Here is a 17,028-nt window from a genome sequence, read left to right as displayed (position 1 = left end):
CCGTGTGGAGATCAAAGCCTCTGCGTTAGAGAATGTTGTGCAGGTTGAGGATATGCGGAAGCCTCTCTTGGAATTGTATAAGGAGTCGTTTGTCACTACCCCATTAGTTGTGCGTAGGTGTAGGGAACGGTGGGTGCAGGAGGTACCAGACTTAGATGGAGATGATTGGGATGAGATGTGGTGTAACCCTTTCGCTTATCTAGTCTCTGCAAGGGATCGCCTGATCCATTTCAAGTTCCTGCATAGGATCTATTATACGCCAGCACGGTTGGCTCGTATATATCCGGAATCCTCTGCTGAGTGCTGGCGTTGCTCCTATTCACTGGCAGATTTTGGACATATCTTCTGGCGTTGCCCGGTGGTTCGGGATTATTGGACTGCGGTGCTGGCCTTCATTACAGAGGTGGTTAAGATTCCGATTCCTAACTCTATTGGGGTCTGTCTACTGGGGTTGGTTGATGGCTTAGCCCCTGCGAGGGCCCTTCGCACGCTGGTCAGCCTACTCCTCTTTTATGCCCGTAAGGCCCTGCTCCTTCATTGGAAGAGCCTGCTGGCCCCCCCTCTATCCTCTTTTGGAAGGGTTTGGTGAATAAGGTGACTCCGCTCTATAAGGCTACGTATCTCAGTAGGGGATGCCCTCACAAAATTTGATAAGGTGTGGAAGCTGTGGCTGGATTCTCCGGCCTCGACCTCTGCTAAACAGTCGTAAGGGTCATAATGTCCTATGTTGGGGTGGATGTGGGTATGTTCTTGTTCTGTGCTTAGGTTGCCTGTCTGCTGCACTGACACTGAAAAATTCTCTTGTCTACTTTATAGATTGGACATATAGGACATCCGGAGCTCCGCTTCCTGTGTGGGCGTTCTCTGAACAGTGGCCCTGCAGAGTCCGGATGGATCCTGGATCACTACAGCTCTGTGTTTTATCTGTCACAGCTTGCTTATTGTGAGTGTTTTTAATCCTTTATTTCACAATAAATATCTGAATTACTGCACTTAGAGGCGCCTTGCTTCTTTTTCCATTCCACGAAAGCGCCCATACACATCTACTTTTTATTCAGAATAATCACACGAATGCTAGAGTTATGTTCAATTTGTAGCTGAACACAGGCCAGGAAAGCATCGACAGAATGCGGATGCTCTCTTGGTGTGTCCCATATTGCCTCTGACAGCTGGATGGCAGGTACATTTCCCCGATATTTGAGTTGTAGTCCCTTTAACAGGGACAGCTGCAGAGCTTTTGTGGTACTCACCCATGCCGGATGAGGTGTCTTGGGTTAGGTTTGGCTGGAGAGGACTGACTACCAGAACTCTCTGGATTGCTAAGTTTATATCAGGGACCGGGATTTCGAAGGTTAAAAGAGACTTGGGGGGGGGGGGGGGGGCCTTCAAACCCTGAGTACCAGGACTCTGGTCCTGAAGGAGAGAGGGGAAGAGGGGGAGAGGGGGAGAGGGGGAGAGGGGGAGAGGGGGAGAGGGGGAGAGACTCACAAGCGGAAGCTCTCAGACAAGCCGAGACACAGGCTGCTAACCCCGTGTGGCCTGCCTGCCACCTTTACTTTGGAGGAGCCTGAACCCCTTGTATGGGACCAAAAGACTAGCGGTGAGCCTGCTGCTTTATTACCAATACCAGGATTTGGACTGTTTATTTACTTTGGATGAAGTAAGCTGTCTTTTGTTTTGTTGTGATTAAAATAAATGAACTCTTTTGCTTTTACCAAACTTTTTGATAAAGCACTTAACACATTAGTTATATCTAATGAGGTGTATCCCACTACCTGCAGGCAGCTGTTTCTGGTTAAAATCTTCCTGCAGGGTCTCCTTCCCAGTCACCAGATACTGCCCTGGCTAGCCGAGACCCTGTAGAATAAAATGGTGGTAGTTCCAATTTTTTGTGTCACATATTTGTAGTTTACCAAGCACACATTTTCAGTAAAAAAAATTACACTAGAATTTCATTTAAGGGCCCATTTTAGTAATGGGCGGGCGGGGGAGCTTTGAGTGTTTGGGTGCAATTTTATTTACCTTTTTTCAACTAAAACTTTATTTATATGACATAAGAGACCAAAAATCCCCTATATGATATAATGGGGTTAATTTACTAAAACTTGAGAGTGCAAAATCTGGTACAGCTGTGCATGGTAACCAATCAGCTTCTAACTTCAGCTTTGACAAAAAACAGGAAGCTGATTGGTTTCTATGCAGAGCTGCACCAGATTTTGTACTCTCCAGTTTTAGTAAATCAACCCCAATGACTGACAGGTTTTCTCTTTATTGAGACATCAGGGGTCTATTAGAATTCACTTACAGGGGTCAGCGAAAGCAGACACTTTGCTTGTAAAACGTACACACCTCCCATATATGTAAAAAGGTTAAAGTAAGCTGGCCACCACTGGGTCACTTTTATAAAAACTCCCACCTGTAAATAGGGTTTAACCGGTTGCCGACCACACGCAGTGTATTAAGTTCAACAAAGTGGCTCCCCCAGGCAAAGCAACGTAGGGCTACGTCGGTCGCGAGCAGGGAGCTAGGGGGCGAGCGCGCGCCGACACGCTCCCACCCCCAGTCGGCAGCGGGAAGCCGATGCACGGGTCAGGCGTCTCCGATTGCCACCTGACAGCCGCAATCATTCCCCGCTGAGAGAGAAGAACGGTCAGCTGTTGTAAACACAGCTGACCATTCTTCTCCCTGGAATGTTCACAGAGCCCATGTGATCCTTCTATCAGGATCACAGGTCTCTATGGTAATTTCAGAAGCCACGCCCCCCACAGTTAGAATCACTCCCCTAGGCTCAAATTTAACCCCTTGATCACCCAATTGCACTAATTTAGATTTTTTATTTATTTATTTTGACAATGTTATATAGCAGAATGTGAAAAATATATATATATTTTTTCCAGAATTGTCACTCTTTTTTTTTTTTTTTAAACAAAACGCACAGGTGATCAAATACCACCAAAAGAAAGCTCTATTTGTGGAGAAAAAAGGACATCTGCTTGAAGTGTAATAAAACTGCTTGCAGTGAAGTGGAGGGACACACAGAATGTTTTTGTCCTGTCCTCGACAGATACGACAGTCCAAATTGCATTAGCGACTGGTGAAGCCCCTCTGTGTCCATGAATACAACCTTAACATGTGAGGGGTGGACTTTAACGACCAGATGATGGCACTGCACTTAGTTGCCCGTTAGGGCAAATGCTGGTCCAAAAAAGTGTCTGTATACTTATTTCAATTGGCTCTGCCGAACCCCTCTGTGCTATACAAAGCGTCAGGAAGAAGTAGATCCTTCCTAAAATTCCAGGAAGAGATCATCACCGCCCTTCTGTATCCAGAAGGTGCTGTGGTCCAAATTCACAATCCAGATGCAGTGAGCCGCCTGCACGAGAGGCATTTTCCAGATGTCCTCCCCTACCCAAAGAACACCCCGAAGAAGATGCCTTGTCTGTAGGAAATGAGGATATAGGCATGACACCTGCTGTTTTTGTCCCTGCTGTCCTGGCCAACCTGCTCTCTGCATTGGGGACTGTTTCCGTCGCTACAACACACTAGTAGAGTATTAGTATAGAGTACAGCACGGCACAGTCTAGGGCACACTTTTTCACATAGGGTCTTGAAAAATGTTGGCTATCACATTTTGAGAGCCCCTAGACAGGAACAGTTTTTTTACAGTCACAATAAAAGTGCATAACAAATTTACAAACAAATAAATAAATAATTGAAAAGAAAATAAAAAGCCAAAAACAGTTGTTTTAAGCCCCCATTCACACTAAGGCGACTTGGTCGCCTCACAGGTCGCCTCCCATAGGGAAGCTGCGGACCCGTTCTAATAGGAGCGACACAAGTCGCTCCGACTTAGAAAAAGGGTCCGGAGCTTCTTTGGGGCGACCAGGAGGCGACCGCCATAGACTTCAATGTTATGAAGTCCGTGGCGGTCGCTCCGAGGTCACAGCGCGCTGCTCGCACCGTAGCGTCGCCCCTATGTGAACGGGGGCTCATGGAGTTAGTTTTCCGTTCTCTCTCTACTTTTCTACTCTTTCTACTACTACTGTACTTTATAATATACTGTTATACTGTAATGTTTAATTGTTAACCATTGTTTGCTTTGCAGGTACGCCCATCATCTGCAGCACTGATTTGTTTATTCTGACAGCAACAGCGTTTGCTAGCACCATATACGTAATCAATGACTGTAGGAGGGGGATTTCACCACCGCAGTTAAGAAAAAGACCATATATGGCGATAGAGAGGGGATGGGGTGGACATAGAGGGACTCCCCTATGCGTCACCATATATTTTTTAACTCATTGCTTGACAGATTTTTTCATCCACATTGATCGATACGAATGGAGGAATCTGCTATGTTTGCTTTTTTCTTTTCTTCAGCCCATTGGCTAAAAAAAAAAAAAAAAAAACCACAGAACATTGCATGTGTGCCCATCATGAGAAGTGGGTGGATGCTGGGAGGTCTAATGGTGGGCATACCACACACTTTCTGGCATGGTCTTTTTTTTTGCAGCCAGAGGTCAGCTTTCATACAAAAGCAATCCTAGCAGATAACTAGACGCTAGACTGCTTTTACAAACAGTGGGAGGGGACTCCCTCTCCCGCCGCCTTCCACAGTTTTCACAGGCTCTCCTATCCCACCGGGAACCCGAGACTGTAGCCGGTGGTTCTGTCAGCGGACCATAGAGATGATTGGAGACCAGAATGGCTCCAATCATCTTCATGGCCTAAGATACCAGAAGCTATGAGCATTTCATGACTTCGGTTTTGCCAAATATAAACAGCGTCATTGGGAAAGCATCTCATCACACCAATCTTGGCGTGGTCAGATGCTTTAAGGGCAGAGGAGAGATCTAGAGTCCAATAGACCCCAATTTTTTGGGAAAAAAAGAGAAGGAGTACCTGTTACTACTTATTGCTATCATAGAGGATATTTAAATTCCCTGTCATAACAATAAAAAAAAACGGAAGGTGTCAAAAAAAAAAAAAAAAAAATAATAATTCAAGCACCCCTGTCCCCTCATGTTTGCCCGCAAAGGCGAACACAAGCTTCGGTCTGGTGTCATATTTAGACCACAATTATAGCATGAATGTGAGGTATCGCCGCAAACGTCAGATCGAGGGCAGTAATTCTTGCAGTAGACCTCCTCTGTAAATCTAAAGTGGTAACCTGTAAAGGCTTTTAAAAATGTACATAGTTTGTTGGCGCTGCACGGGCGTGCACAATTTTAAAGCATGTCATGTTTGGTATCCATGTACTCGGCATAAGATCATCTTTTATATTTTACCAAACAATTGGGCAATATATGGTGTATTTGTGTATTGAGTTTAAAAAAAGTGTTTTTTTCCCCCCAAAAAAATTGCGTTTGGAAAATCTGCACAAATACCGTGTGACAAAAACAATTGCAACACCCACCATTTTGTTCTGTAGGGCCTCTGCTTTAAAACAAATATACGTTCAGAGGTTCAAAGTAATTTTCTAGTAATAAAAAAAAAAAATAATAATAATAATAATAATAATGTTTTCCATGTAAACAAAAAGAAAAGGCTTGGTCTTCAAGTGGTTAGAAGAGTGGGTGAGGTATGGCATAAGCTTCTAATATTGGGCATAATATGCCAGGACAGTTCAAACCCCCCCCCCCCCCCCCCAAATGACCTCTTTTTGGAAAGTAGACACCCCAAGCCATTTGCTGAGAGGCATCTTGAGCCCATGTATTATTTTATATTTAGCCACAAGTTTCAGGAAAATTACACTTTTTTTTACACAAACTGTCACTAAATATTATATTGCTCACACATGCCATGGGTATATGGCATGTGTAACCAATATTTAAAAAAAAAAAAAAAAAAAAAAACAAATGATCCCTTTTTGGAAAGTAGACACCCCAAGGTATTTGCTATGAGGCATGGTGAGTATTTTGCAGTTCTCCTTTGTTTTGGAAAATGACGAAAGAAAAAGGAAAATTTTATTTTTTTTCTTTTTTCAATTTTCAAAACTTCGTGTTTGTGACAAAAAAGTGAGATGTGCAAAATACTCAAAATGCCCCTCAGCAAATAGCTTAGGGTGTCTACTTTCCGAAAATGGGTAATTTGGGGTGGGGGTTTGCTATCTTGGCATTTCATGGCCTCCGAAACTGTGATAGGTAGGGAGGAGTGACATCAACAATATATGCCCTTAGAAAGCCTGAAGGCAGTGATTGGTTTTCGGGGTCCTGTACGTGGCTAGAATGCCAAAAAGTCTCACACGTGTGGTATCCCCATACTCAGGAGAAGCAGCAGAATGTATTTTGGGGTGCGATTCCATTTTTTTTGTCATTTTTCAAACACCTGTGACAAAAAATTTAAATATTCAATGGGCTCAACATGCTTCTCAGCAAGTTCCTTGGGGTGCATACTGCCCCGCCATTTTAGCACTTCAAGAAATTAGATAGCCAGTCAGAAAGTGAAAGCTGCGTAAATTTCAGTATATACTTCATAGTTTGTAGAAGCTATAACTTTTGCGCAAACCAATAAATATACGCTTATTGAGATTTTTTTTTTTTTTTTTTTTTTTTTTTTATCAAAGACATGTATCTAAATACATTTTGGCCTAAATGTATGACAAAAATTTAGTTTATTGGATATTTTTTATAAGAAAAAGTAGAAAATGTCATTTTTTTCCCCTCAATTTTTTTTTTTTTTTTTTTTCATTTGGATCGCAATAAATAAATACCGCAGAGGTGATTAAATACCACCAAAATAAAGCTCTATTTGTGGGAAAAAAAGGATCTAAATTTAGCTTGGGTACGGCACTGCATGACCGTGCAATTGTCAGTTAAAAAGTCACGCAGTGCCAAATTGCAAAAAATGACCTGGTCATTAATAAGTAAATCCTTCCGGTTCAGAAGTGATTAAAAACCATCTGAACTGTGGAAGCAGAAAAAAAAAAAAAGGCAGACAGAGAGAACAAAGCAATGCAGAAGAAATAGCAAATAATTAGTCCACATGTGTGACTGTCTATGAAATACTTACATTACTGTCATACTCTTTGTTCTCAAACATGCGTGTGCAGTCATTCAGAATCATCTGCAGGATCTCCTGATTGTGATCTGCACATCTGCGCAGTCTATCCATGTTAGATAAGAAATGTGGGACCAGTTTTTGTTGATATTTAGGAAGACGCTTGAATTGACTCTCTGCTCGGGTCACACGTTCATAGATGTGCGTTCTGCAGGAAAAACACAAAAGGAACAATAACAAAACTGTTATACCCCCAGCTAAGCTGATGACAGTCTATGGCACTCAGTGCTGTATAGAATATAAGAGGTGAACAGGAAGACAACCCAGACCTACAATTGTTTCACACTCTATGACTGCATTTGATGGAATTAAAAGAATCTTGTTAAAGAAAAGCTGTACTGGGGAGCATGCAGGCTGCCATTGCTGGCCACTTCTTGAAATGCTAGTTGCCTGACTTCTTTGTTGATCCATAACCTTCTGAACCATCCACTTGGAACAAGTATAAAAATGGGATGACCTGCTTTGCTTTGACTTTGTGTCACTGACTCAGAAATGTGCAGCACATAAAGTACTGAAGTTAGAAAGGTCAGGTAACTAAAATTTTAAGGAGTTCGCAATTGCTGATCATCTCAATTGCTGCCTATGGCTCCTTTCACACGGCCGCTCCGTGTGAAAGGTCCGCTGCGGGACTTTTTTTTTTTTTTCTCCACGGAGCGGATGACATTTGTGTCATCCGCTCCGTGTGCCCGCATATCCCATCCGTTTGCGGATGATATGCGGACATAATGTAAGTATATGGCACTGCGGATGTCAGCGGATGACACCGTTGACATCCGATTTTCCTTCCTTTCCGTTTTTTACACGGAAGGAAAAATGGGTTCTGTTCCATTTGTAAAAACGGAACAGAACTGAAAGGAGGAAAATCAGGGGTCAGCAGATGGTATTCCGCTGACACCCGCAGTGCCATTCACTTACATTATGTCCGCAAATCATCCGCAAACGGATGGGATGATTTGCGGACACACGGAGCGGCCGTGTGAAAGGAGCCTACCTGTTTATCAGTACAGGTGTACTTTAACCACTTTAGGACCGGAGGATTTCCCTGCTTTATGTCCAGGCCACTTTTTGCGATTCGGCACTGTGCGAATTTAACTGACAATTGCGTGGTCATGCAACGCCGTACCCAAACGAAATTTACGTCCATTTTTTCCCACAAACAGAGCTTTCTTTTGGTGGTATTTGATCACCTCTGCGCTTTTCATTTTTTTGCGATATTAATTAAAAAAAGAGCGACAATTTTAAAAAAAATAACAATATTTTTCTACTTTGACAGTTAAAAAATATCCAATATATTCAATTTTTGTCATATATTTAGGCCAAAATGTATTTAGCTACATGTCTGACAAAAAAATTCTCAATGAGCGTATTTTTAACCGCTTTAAGACCGGAAGATTTTACCCCATTCCTGACCAGGCCATATTTTGCGATTCGGCACTGGGTTACTTTAACGGACAATTGCGCGGTCGTGCGACGCTGTACCCAAATTAAATGTCCTTTTTTTTCCCCCACAAATAGAGCTCTCTTTTGGTGGTATTTGATCACCTGTGTGATTTTTACTTTTTGCGCTATAAACAAATAGCAATAAAAAAATAGCGACAATTTTGAAAAAAACAACAATATTTTTTTCACATTTTTTTTAAATGAAATTCCCCAAAAAAAAAAAAAATGTAAAAATCAAAATTTTTTTACATTTTAGACCAATTTGTTTTCTGCTACATATATTTTACAAATAAAATAAAAAATATGCGTATTTTGATTGGTTTGCGCAAAAGTTATGGCAGCTACTAACTACGGGAAATTAATGTCATTTTTATTGTTATTTTTTTAACTAGAAATGGCGGCGATCTGCGATTTTTTTTTTACGGGCCTGCGACATTGCAGGGGACAGATCGGACCCCTAACTGACATTTTTGACACTGTTGGGGGTACCAGTGACATTACTACAGTAATCAGTGCTATAAATATGCACTGTTACTGTAAAAATGACACTGGCAAGGAAGGGGTTAACTTTTATTGGTGATCAAGGGGTTAATGTATGCCTGGTGCTTACTGACGTGTGTGGGGGGGAGGGGACTGTGTGACACAGGCACAGATCGCAGGTTCAGCTATGCTGAATCCTGTAATCTGTGACTGCCTGTCACTTAGGAGATAACCTAAGTGTAAACAAAGCGGGCGGATCTCCTCACTCGATCGCCGACGTTCGGGGAAGAGCGGCGGTGATCACCGCCGCTCCTCCCCTGGCCCGACTCCCGCTGTGTCTTAATACAGCGGGAGCGCGCCGCCGACAAGGGGAGGAGTCCAGCGACGTAGACCTACGCCGCTGGACGATAACGAGCCACTTTTCCCGCAGTACGCTCAATGTGAGCGGTCGGCAAGTGGTTAAAGCCATAAAGTCATTTTTTGTTTTTGTTTAAAAACAAACATGTTATACTTACCTCCTCTGTGCAGTCGTTTTGCACAGAGCAGCCCAGATCCTCCTCTTCTCGGGTCCCCTGCCGATACTCCAGGCTCCTCCCTCCTGCTGAGTGACCACACAGCAAACAGCTTGCTATGGGGGCACCCAAACCGAGGTGCTGCTCTGTGTGTCCATTCAGACAAGGGGTTAATACTGGGGGTGATCAAGGGGTTAAATGTATGCCTCATGCTTACTGATGTGTGTGTTAGTGGGGGGGTTCTGTGACAGACACAGAGATCGCATCTGCTGATTTCTTCCTGTCTGTCACTGAGAAAATCCGCCTGCTTTGCTCCACTGTGTAGCTGCCTACCATGCTGTCATCTCTGCACACTGTAGCTGCCTACCATGCTGTCATTTCTGCACACTGTGTAGCTGCCTACCATGCTGTCATTTCTGCACACTGTGTAGCTGCCTTCCATGCTGTCATCTCTGCACACTGTAGCTGCCTACCATGCTGTCATTTCTGCACACTGTGTAGCTGCCTACCATGCTGTCGTTTCTGCACACTGTGTAGCTGCCTACCATGCTGTCGTTTCTGCACACTGTGTAGCTGCCTACCATGCTGTCGTTTCTGCACACTGTGTAGCTGCCTACCATGCTGTCATTTCTGCACACTGTAGCTGCCTACCATGCTGTCATTTCTGCACAATGTGTAGCTGCCTTCCATGCTGTCATTTCTGCACAATGTGTAGCTGCCTTCCATGCTGTCATTTCTGCACACTGTGTAGCTGTCTACCATGCTGTCATTTCTGCACACTGTGTAGCTGTCTACCATGCTGTCATTTCTGCACACTGTGTAGCTGCCTACCATGCTGTCGTTTCTGCACACTGTGTAGCTGCCTTCCATGCTGTCATTTCTGCACACTGTGTAGCTGCCTTCCATGCTGTCATTTCTGCACACTGTGTAGCTGCCTACCATGCTGTCATTTCTGCACACTGTGTAGCTGCCTTCCATGCTGTCGTTTCTGCACACTGTGTAGCTGCCTACAATGCTGTCATTTCTGCACACTGTGTAGCTACCTACCATGCTGTCATTTCGGCACACTGTGTAGCTGCCTTCCATGCTGTAGTTTCTGCACACTGTGTAGCTGCCTTCCATGCTGTAGTTTCTGCACACTGTGTAGCTGCCTACCATGCTGTAGTTTCTGCACACTGTGTAGCTGCCTACCATGCTGTCGTTTCTGCACGCTGTGTAGCTGCCTACCATGCTGTCGTTTCTGCACACTGTGTAGCTGCCTACCATGCTGTCGTTTCTGCACACTGTGTAGCTGCCTACCATGCTGTCATTTCTGCACACTGTGAGCTGCCTACCATGCTGTCGTTTCTGCACACTGTGTAGCTGCCTACCATGCTGTCGTTTCTGCACACTGTGTAGCTGCCTACCATGCTGTCATTTCTGCACACTGTGTAGCTGCCTACCATGCTGTCATTTCTGCACACTGTGTAGCTGCCTACCATGCTGTCATTTCTGCACACTGTGTAGCTGCCTACCATGCTGTCCTTTCTGCACACTGTGTAGCTGCCTACCATGCTGTCCTTTCTGCACACTGTGTAGCTGCCTACCATGCTGTCATTTCTGCACACTGTGTAGCTGCCTACCATGCTGTCATTTCTGCACACTGTGTAGCTGCCTACCATGCTGTCGTTTCTGCACACTGTGTAGCTGCCTACCATGCTGTCATTTCTGCATACTATGCAGCTGCCTACCATGCTGTCGTTTCTGCACGCTGTGTAGCTGCCTACCATGCTGTCATTTCTGCACACTGTGTAGCTGCCTACCATGCTGTCATTTCTGCACACTGTGTAGCTGCCTACCATGCTGTCGTTTCTGCACACTGTGTAGCTGCCTACCATGCTGTCATTTCTGCACACTATGCAGCTGCCTACCATGCTGTCATTTCTGCACACTATGCAGCTGCCTACCATGCTGTCATTTCTGCACACTATGCAGCTGCCTACCATGCTGTCATTTCTGCACACTATGCAGCTGCCTACCATGCTGTCATTTCTGCACACTATGTAGTTGCCTACCATGCTGTCGTTTCTGCACACTGGGTAGCTGCCTACCATGCTGTCGTTTCTGCACACTGGCACACTGCTATGCTGCAATTCTGACCTATGACGTTCCCATATAAAATAAAATGTCCGTGCAGCAGAGCAGTGTGCTGATAAAGGCTGTCTGTAAGAGAACGGATCTGAGCCGTTTGAGAGGAGGGAGAGGAGTTGTGCTGTCTGTGCTCACACTGTGTGCAGTGTGGGGATTTGAGAAGGAGCCCAACAGGCACAGGATCCATGGAGCATGGGGGGGGCACAACTGAAATCTAAGGGAGGGAGGCACAGCCCTCCCCAACACCTCCTCCTAGATCCAGCAATGTCTATACCACTTAAGTATGTTCCACTAATCACAGGAACAGCACAGTGTCTGAACTTATTTACTGTTCAGGTGTGTGAGGGACAGAAAGAGTGGGCTGATTGCTGAAGTTGTATCCATCCCCTCTAAACTTCCAAACAGCCCGTTACTGGGACCTACATGACAGATGAAGTGCCCCAGTAGGAAAAACAAAAAGAGGGAGGACAGAAAAAACAGCAGATTCATGATTATGGTAATATGTGTTAATTATTCACTTGAAGACCGCCACCATACATACTAGGGCTGCACGATATTGGGGAAAAAAGTACATTGCGATATTTGGTTCTCAATTATATATATATATATATAATCGCAATATTTCTCTGGGTGGAATGCTGAAGACACTGACAGTGTGGATTAGGCAGAGTCGGGACTCACAGTGGTGGTAGGAGGTAGAAGAACATCCTCACACCCAGTCCCAGTGCCAGCTCCGTATACACAGCGCCCCGGACAGTCTCCGGAGGAGGGATCAGTGAGCAGAGCTCAGCTCTCCGCCAGGGGATCCGCCACACTTGTAGAACTTCTCCCACCCGGACAGCCCGAGCCTTGTGTCGGAGCCGGAGTGTAGAGGAAGCGGGCTGAGTGAAGTCTCCCAGCAGTAGTACAGTAGCAGCCTTTGTCCCCCAGTGCTCCTCCGCCATGCTCCAGACGTCTCTCCCCCCTCTCCTGCTGCTTTGCACTGTAGCGCTTTGCAGCCTCTACGCCGCCATGCAATCCAGCTCTCCCAGCTCTGCCTCTTAGTCTCCAGCCGACCATTACTCCGCCCTGCTCCGCCCATTGTCTCTCCATTGAATCTATTTACAAAACATTACAGCCTGATCCCGCCCCCGATGCAGCCAGGAGAGACAATGGGCGGAGTAATGGTCGGCTGGATACTAGAGGCAGAGCTGGGAGGGCTGGATTGCATCAGGCTGGAGGGGCGGAATTCCGATCACAGCCGAAATCAAAACGGATGTGTTGGCTGCCAGCACTGCGAGTCCTCACTTCTCCCTGCCTATGCTAAATATCGTGTCTTCGGCGATATAAATATCGCCCACGCCCGCAGAACAATAGTCGATATCACATCAACTATCGTTCAGCCCTAATACATACAGTGCCTTGCCAATGTATTCGGCCCCCTTGAACTTTGACCTTTTGCCACATTTCAGCCTTCAAACATAAAGATATAAAACTGTAATTTTTTGTGAAGAAGCAACAAGTGGGACACAGTCATGAAGTCGAACTACATTTATTGGATATTTCAAACTTTAACAAATAAAAAGCTAAAATATTGGGCGTGCAAAATTATTCAGCCCCCTTAAGTTAATACTTTGTAGAGCCACCTTTTGCTGCGATTACAGCTGTAAGTCGCTTGGGGTATGTCTAGAAGTTTTGCACATCGAGAGACTGAAATTTTTGCCCATTGCTCCTTGCAAAACAGCTCGAGCTCAGTGAGGTTGGATGGAGAGCGTTTATGAACAGCAGTTTTCAGTTCTTTCCACAGATTCTCGATTGGATTCAGGTCTGGACTTTGACTTGGCCATTCTAACACCTGGATGTGTTTATTTGTGAACCATTCCATTGTAGATTTTGCTTTATGTTTTGGATCATCGTCTTGTTGGAAGACAAATCTCCGTCCCAGTCTCAGGTCTTTTGCAGACTCCATCAGGTTTTCTTCCAGAATGGTCCTGTATTTGGCTCCATCCATCTTCCCTGTCCCTGCTGAAGAAAAGCAGGCGCAAACCATGATACTGCCACCACCATGTTTGACAGTGGGGATGGTGTGTTCAGGGTGATGAGCTGTGTTGCTTTTACGCCAAACATAACGTTTTGCATTGTTGCCAAAAGTTCGATTTTGGTTTCATCTGACCAGAGCACCTTCTTCCGCGAATGTTTGGTGTGTCTCCCAGGTGGCTTGTGGCAAACTTTAAACTACACTTTTTATGGAGATCTTTAAGAAATGGCTTTCTTCTTGCCACTCTTTCATAAAGGCCAGATTTGTGCAGTATACAACTGATTGTTGTCATGGACAGAGTCTCCCACCTCAGCTGTAGATCTCTGCAGTTCCTCCAGAGTGATCATGGGCCTCTTGGCTGCATCTCTGATCAGTCTTCTCCTTGTATGAGCTGAAAGTTTAGAGGGACGGCCAGGTCTTCGTAGATTTGCAGTGGTCTGATACTCCTTCCATTTCAATATTATCGCTTGCACAGTACTCCTTGGGATGTTTAAAGCTTGGGAAATCTTTTTGTATCCAAATCCGGCTTTAAACTTCTCCACAACAGTATCTCAGACCTATGTAAAAAATCCTCAGCCTTACGCCTAAACTGTGAATTAATCTCCGCGCTCCAGGGAGCACCAGCACACCGGCTGGTAAAAGTTAAAACCAATGTAGCAGCTACTTAAACAAATATAAAGTATATTTGATGATAAAATGAACAAAGAATAATAGTAGCGCTTGAAACAATGTTAAAAAGTCTCTAAAAATAAACCATAAAGTATCTCAGACCTGCCTGGTGTGTTCCTTGTTCTTCATGATGCTCTCTGCGCTTTAAACGGACCTCTGAGACTATCACAGTGCAGGTGCATTTATACAGAGACTTAATTACACACAGGTGGATTCTATTTTTCATCATTAGTCATTTAGGTCAACATTGGATCATTCAGAGATCCTCACTGAACTTCTGGAGAGAGTTTGCTGCACTGAAAGTAAAGGGGCTGAATAATTTTGCACGCCCAATTTTTCAGTTTTTTAGTTAACAAAGTTTGAAATATCAAATAGATTTCGTTCCACTTCATGATTGTGTCCCACTTGTTGATTCTTCACAAAAAATTACAGTTTTAGATCTTTATGTTTGAAGCCTGAAATGTGGCAAAAGGTCGCAAAGTTCAAGGGGGCCAAATACTTTCGCAAGGCACTGTAAACCTCGTGGCTTTCAAGTGGTATATCAGGATGATGCCTGCAGCCACAGGCATCATTCATATATCTTTTTTTTTCTGCCAGTGGCCGATTTTGTAAAATCCATTCTAGTGGCTAATTAACCACGGATTGTTTTTACAGGCACCAGGAAGGGGTCAACCCACTGCTGGTGCCTCTCCAGGTTCTCCTTCCCACCGACGAACCCTAAACGGAAACTGACGCTTCCGCCCGCTTACCATAGAGCTTTTTGAGGGCTGGAAGGTCCCCATGAGCTCTATTGCATAGGAAACTGGAAGTGACAAGCATTGTTACTTATGATTTCCCCAGATGTAAACAGGGCCATTTTTAAAATAGGAAAGCATCTGATCACAACAATCTTGGTGTGATCAAATGCTTTTAAGGGCAGAGGAAACATGTGGGGTCTAATCTAAATATATATATAACATCTGGGGTCTAGATGTCAAAAGTACCTGTCACTGCCTATTGCTGTCTGATGTTTACATTCCTTGTGATAGCAATAAAAGTGATCAAATATTTTTTTGGAAAAAAAAAAAAAAAAAAAGAGAAGATGTAAGCGCCCCCTACCCTCATGCTTGAGTGCAAAGGCCCTGGTCCCAACCGCTGCGTCACCAACAGACATCGATGGGACTGCCGGTAAAGGAATGGCTACAACACCTGTACATTCCCTTGCCAGTAAAACACAGCCATGCATATCACAGGCATGTAATTGCCCTGTGTGAACGAAGCCTAAGGGCTCTTTCACACAGGCGGACCGTTCAGATCCGCCTGTCAGTTTTTTTGGCGGATCTGAACGGTCCCCCCATGCATCTCTATGGGGCATCGGATGTCAGCGGAGACATGTCCACTGCCATCCAATCCGTCAAATCTGGACGGATGGAAACCCTATTTTCCATCCGTCCAGCGGATCGGATCGGACAGACGGTCCGTTCCCATCCGATTTCCCCCATAGAGATGCATAGGGAACTGACAGCTGTGTCTCCGGACACACAGAGACACAGCTGTCATCCTCCTGCTCAGCAGGGGATCAGCGGATCGATCCCCCGCTGAGAAAAACGGACTCCGTCTGACGGACGTAGTGTGTGAAAGGGGACTTAGGCTGCCATAACTTGCTAATATGCTGTGCATACTGGCACATTATTGGTAAGAAAAAAAAAAATATAGCAGAGGTTTATATTTGCTGTATTACTTTCTCGTGCAACATCTGCAGAAATGCCGCCCTCTTGAAAAGCTACCTGACAGATGTGGTTTCCCCTGCAGCCTGCTGTGGTTTCTCCCGCTGACCCCTGTGTCTTATAGTAGAGTGGGGGTATGCGGGAGAAACCACAGCATCCTGCAGGGGATGTGTAATCAGAATGGGAGGTATTGGATGACACTGGTGACCAGAGCAGTAGGGTATTACTTGTATTATATTATGATGTATTAGAACATATATACACAATCATAGTGGCAGGGTGTGGAAGCCATGAACAGTATATAAAGAGAGATGGGGGCAGTCCAAGGACTCATCACCTATACCAGGAGAAGGCGTTAATGATCTTCCAGAAGTGCTCCTTCTCCAGCCTCTCCTCCTCCTCCGGACTCTGCCTCCTCTTGGTGTACACACTGATCTCCAGCTCCTCGACCTCCTGCTCATCCCCCGGCCGTCTCTCTGCCTGGAGCCCAGGGCTTTCCTCACTCCCCTCCAGCTCTTCGTCTCTTCTCCGCCGCCGGCCCCGGCTGCATGCTATCATATCTCCCCCCTCGGTGATCAGACAGCTGCGGGCCGGTGTACCGGACCAGCTTCAACTCATTCACCGGACAATACATACAACATTACAGCACGTTGTATAGTATCCGTGCTACAGGGCTCCGGATGTGACGTCAATTCTGAGCAACATTACAAAACCCATTAGGTGACATCTTGAGTCCTGGCAATGCCCTTCTCTGGATGCTTACAATGAGTTCCCAGCTGTCCCTTTCTTCCTCAGTTCTGTACATACATGCCAGGACAGGAAGTCAGAGAAGATCTCTCTGTTTCAGTGTACACTTACAATTAGGGGACATGAAAAACAGGCAATTATACCACAATTGTACTGTCCAATAAGGATGCCACCTCATCCCTTTAAACCAGAACACAAAATAATTAAACAGGTTCTGTGACTGATTAGCCACTCCTGGACCGGAAGGTTTTATTTACCCCCTTAATGA

General features: G+C 45.0%; 1 protein-coding gene across 2 annotated transcripts in view; it reads right to left on the bottom strand.

The window, feature by feature from the left end:
* CARNMT1 (carnosine N-methyltransferase 1) overlaps positions 1-16,686 on the bottom strand; it is a 66,770-nt gene extending 50,084 nt beyond the window's left edge. The window contains exons 1-2 of one of the 2 annotated variants that reach the window (XM_082260597.1): positions 16,351-16,686; positions 7,012-7,207 (exon numbers count right to left, since the gene is read on the bottom strand). In XM_082260597.1, coding sequence (XP_082116723.1) covers positions 7,012-7,207; positions 16,351-16,571 — 417 coding nt within the window. In that variant the 5' untranslated portion in view covers positions 16,572-16,686. The remainder of the gene's footprint in view (positions 1-7,011; positions 7,208-16,350) is intronic. The other variant, XM_082260598.1, reaches the window with a different exon arrangement.
* Between the last annotated feature and the right edge of the window lie 342 nt (positions 16,687-17,028).

Source organism: Pelophylax lessonae, assembly GCF_965119305.1.
Source record: "Pelophylax lessonae genome assembly, chromosome: 1".
In the NCBI taxonomy this organism is placed as follows: Eukaryota; Metazoa; Chordata; class Amphibia; order Anura; family Ranidae; genus Pelophylax; species Pelophylax lessonae.
This window is presented reverse-complemented; position numbering and strand designations above follow the sequence as displayed.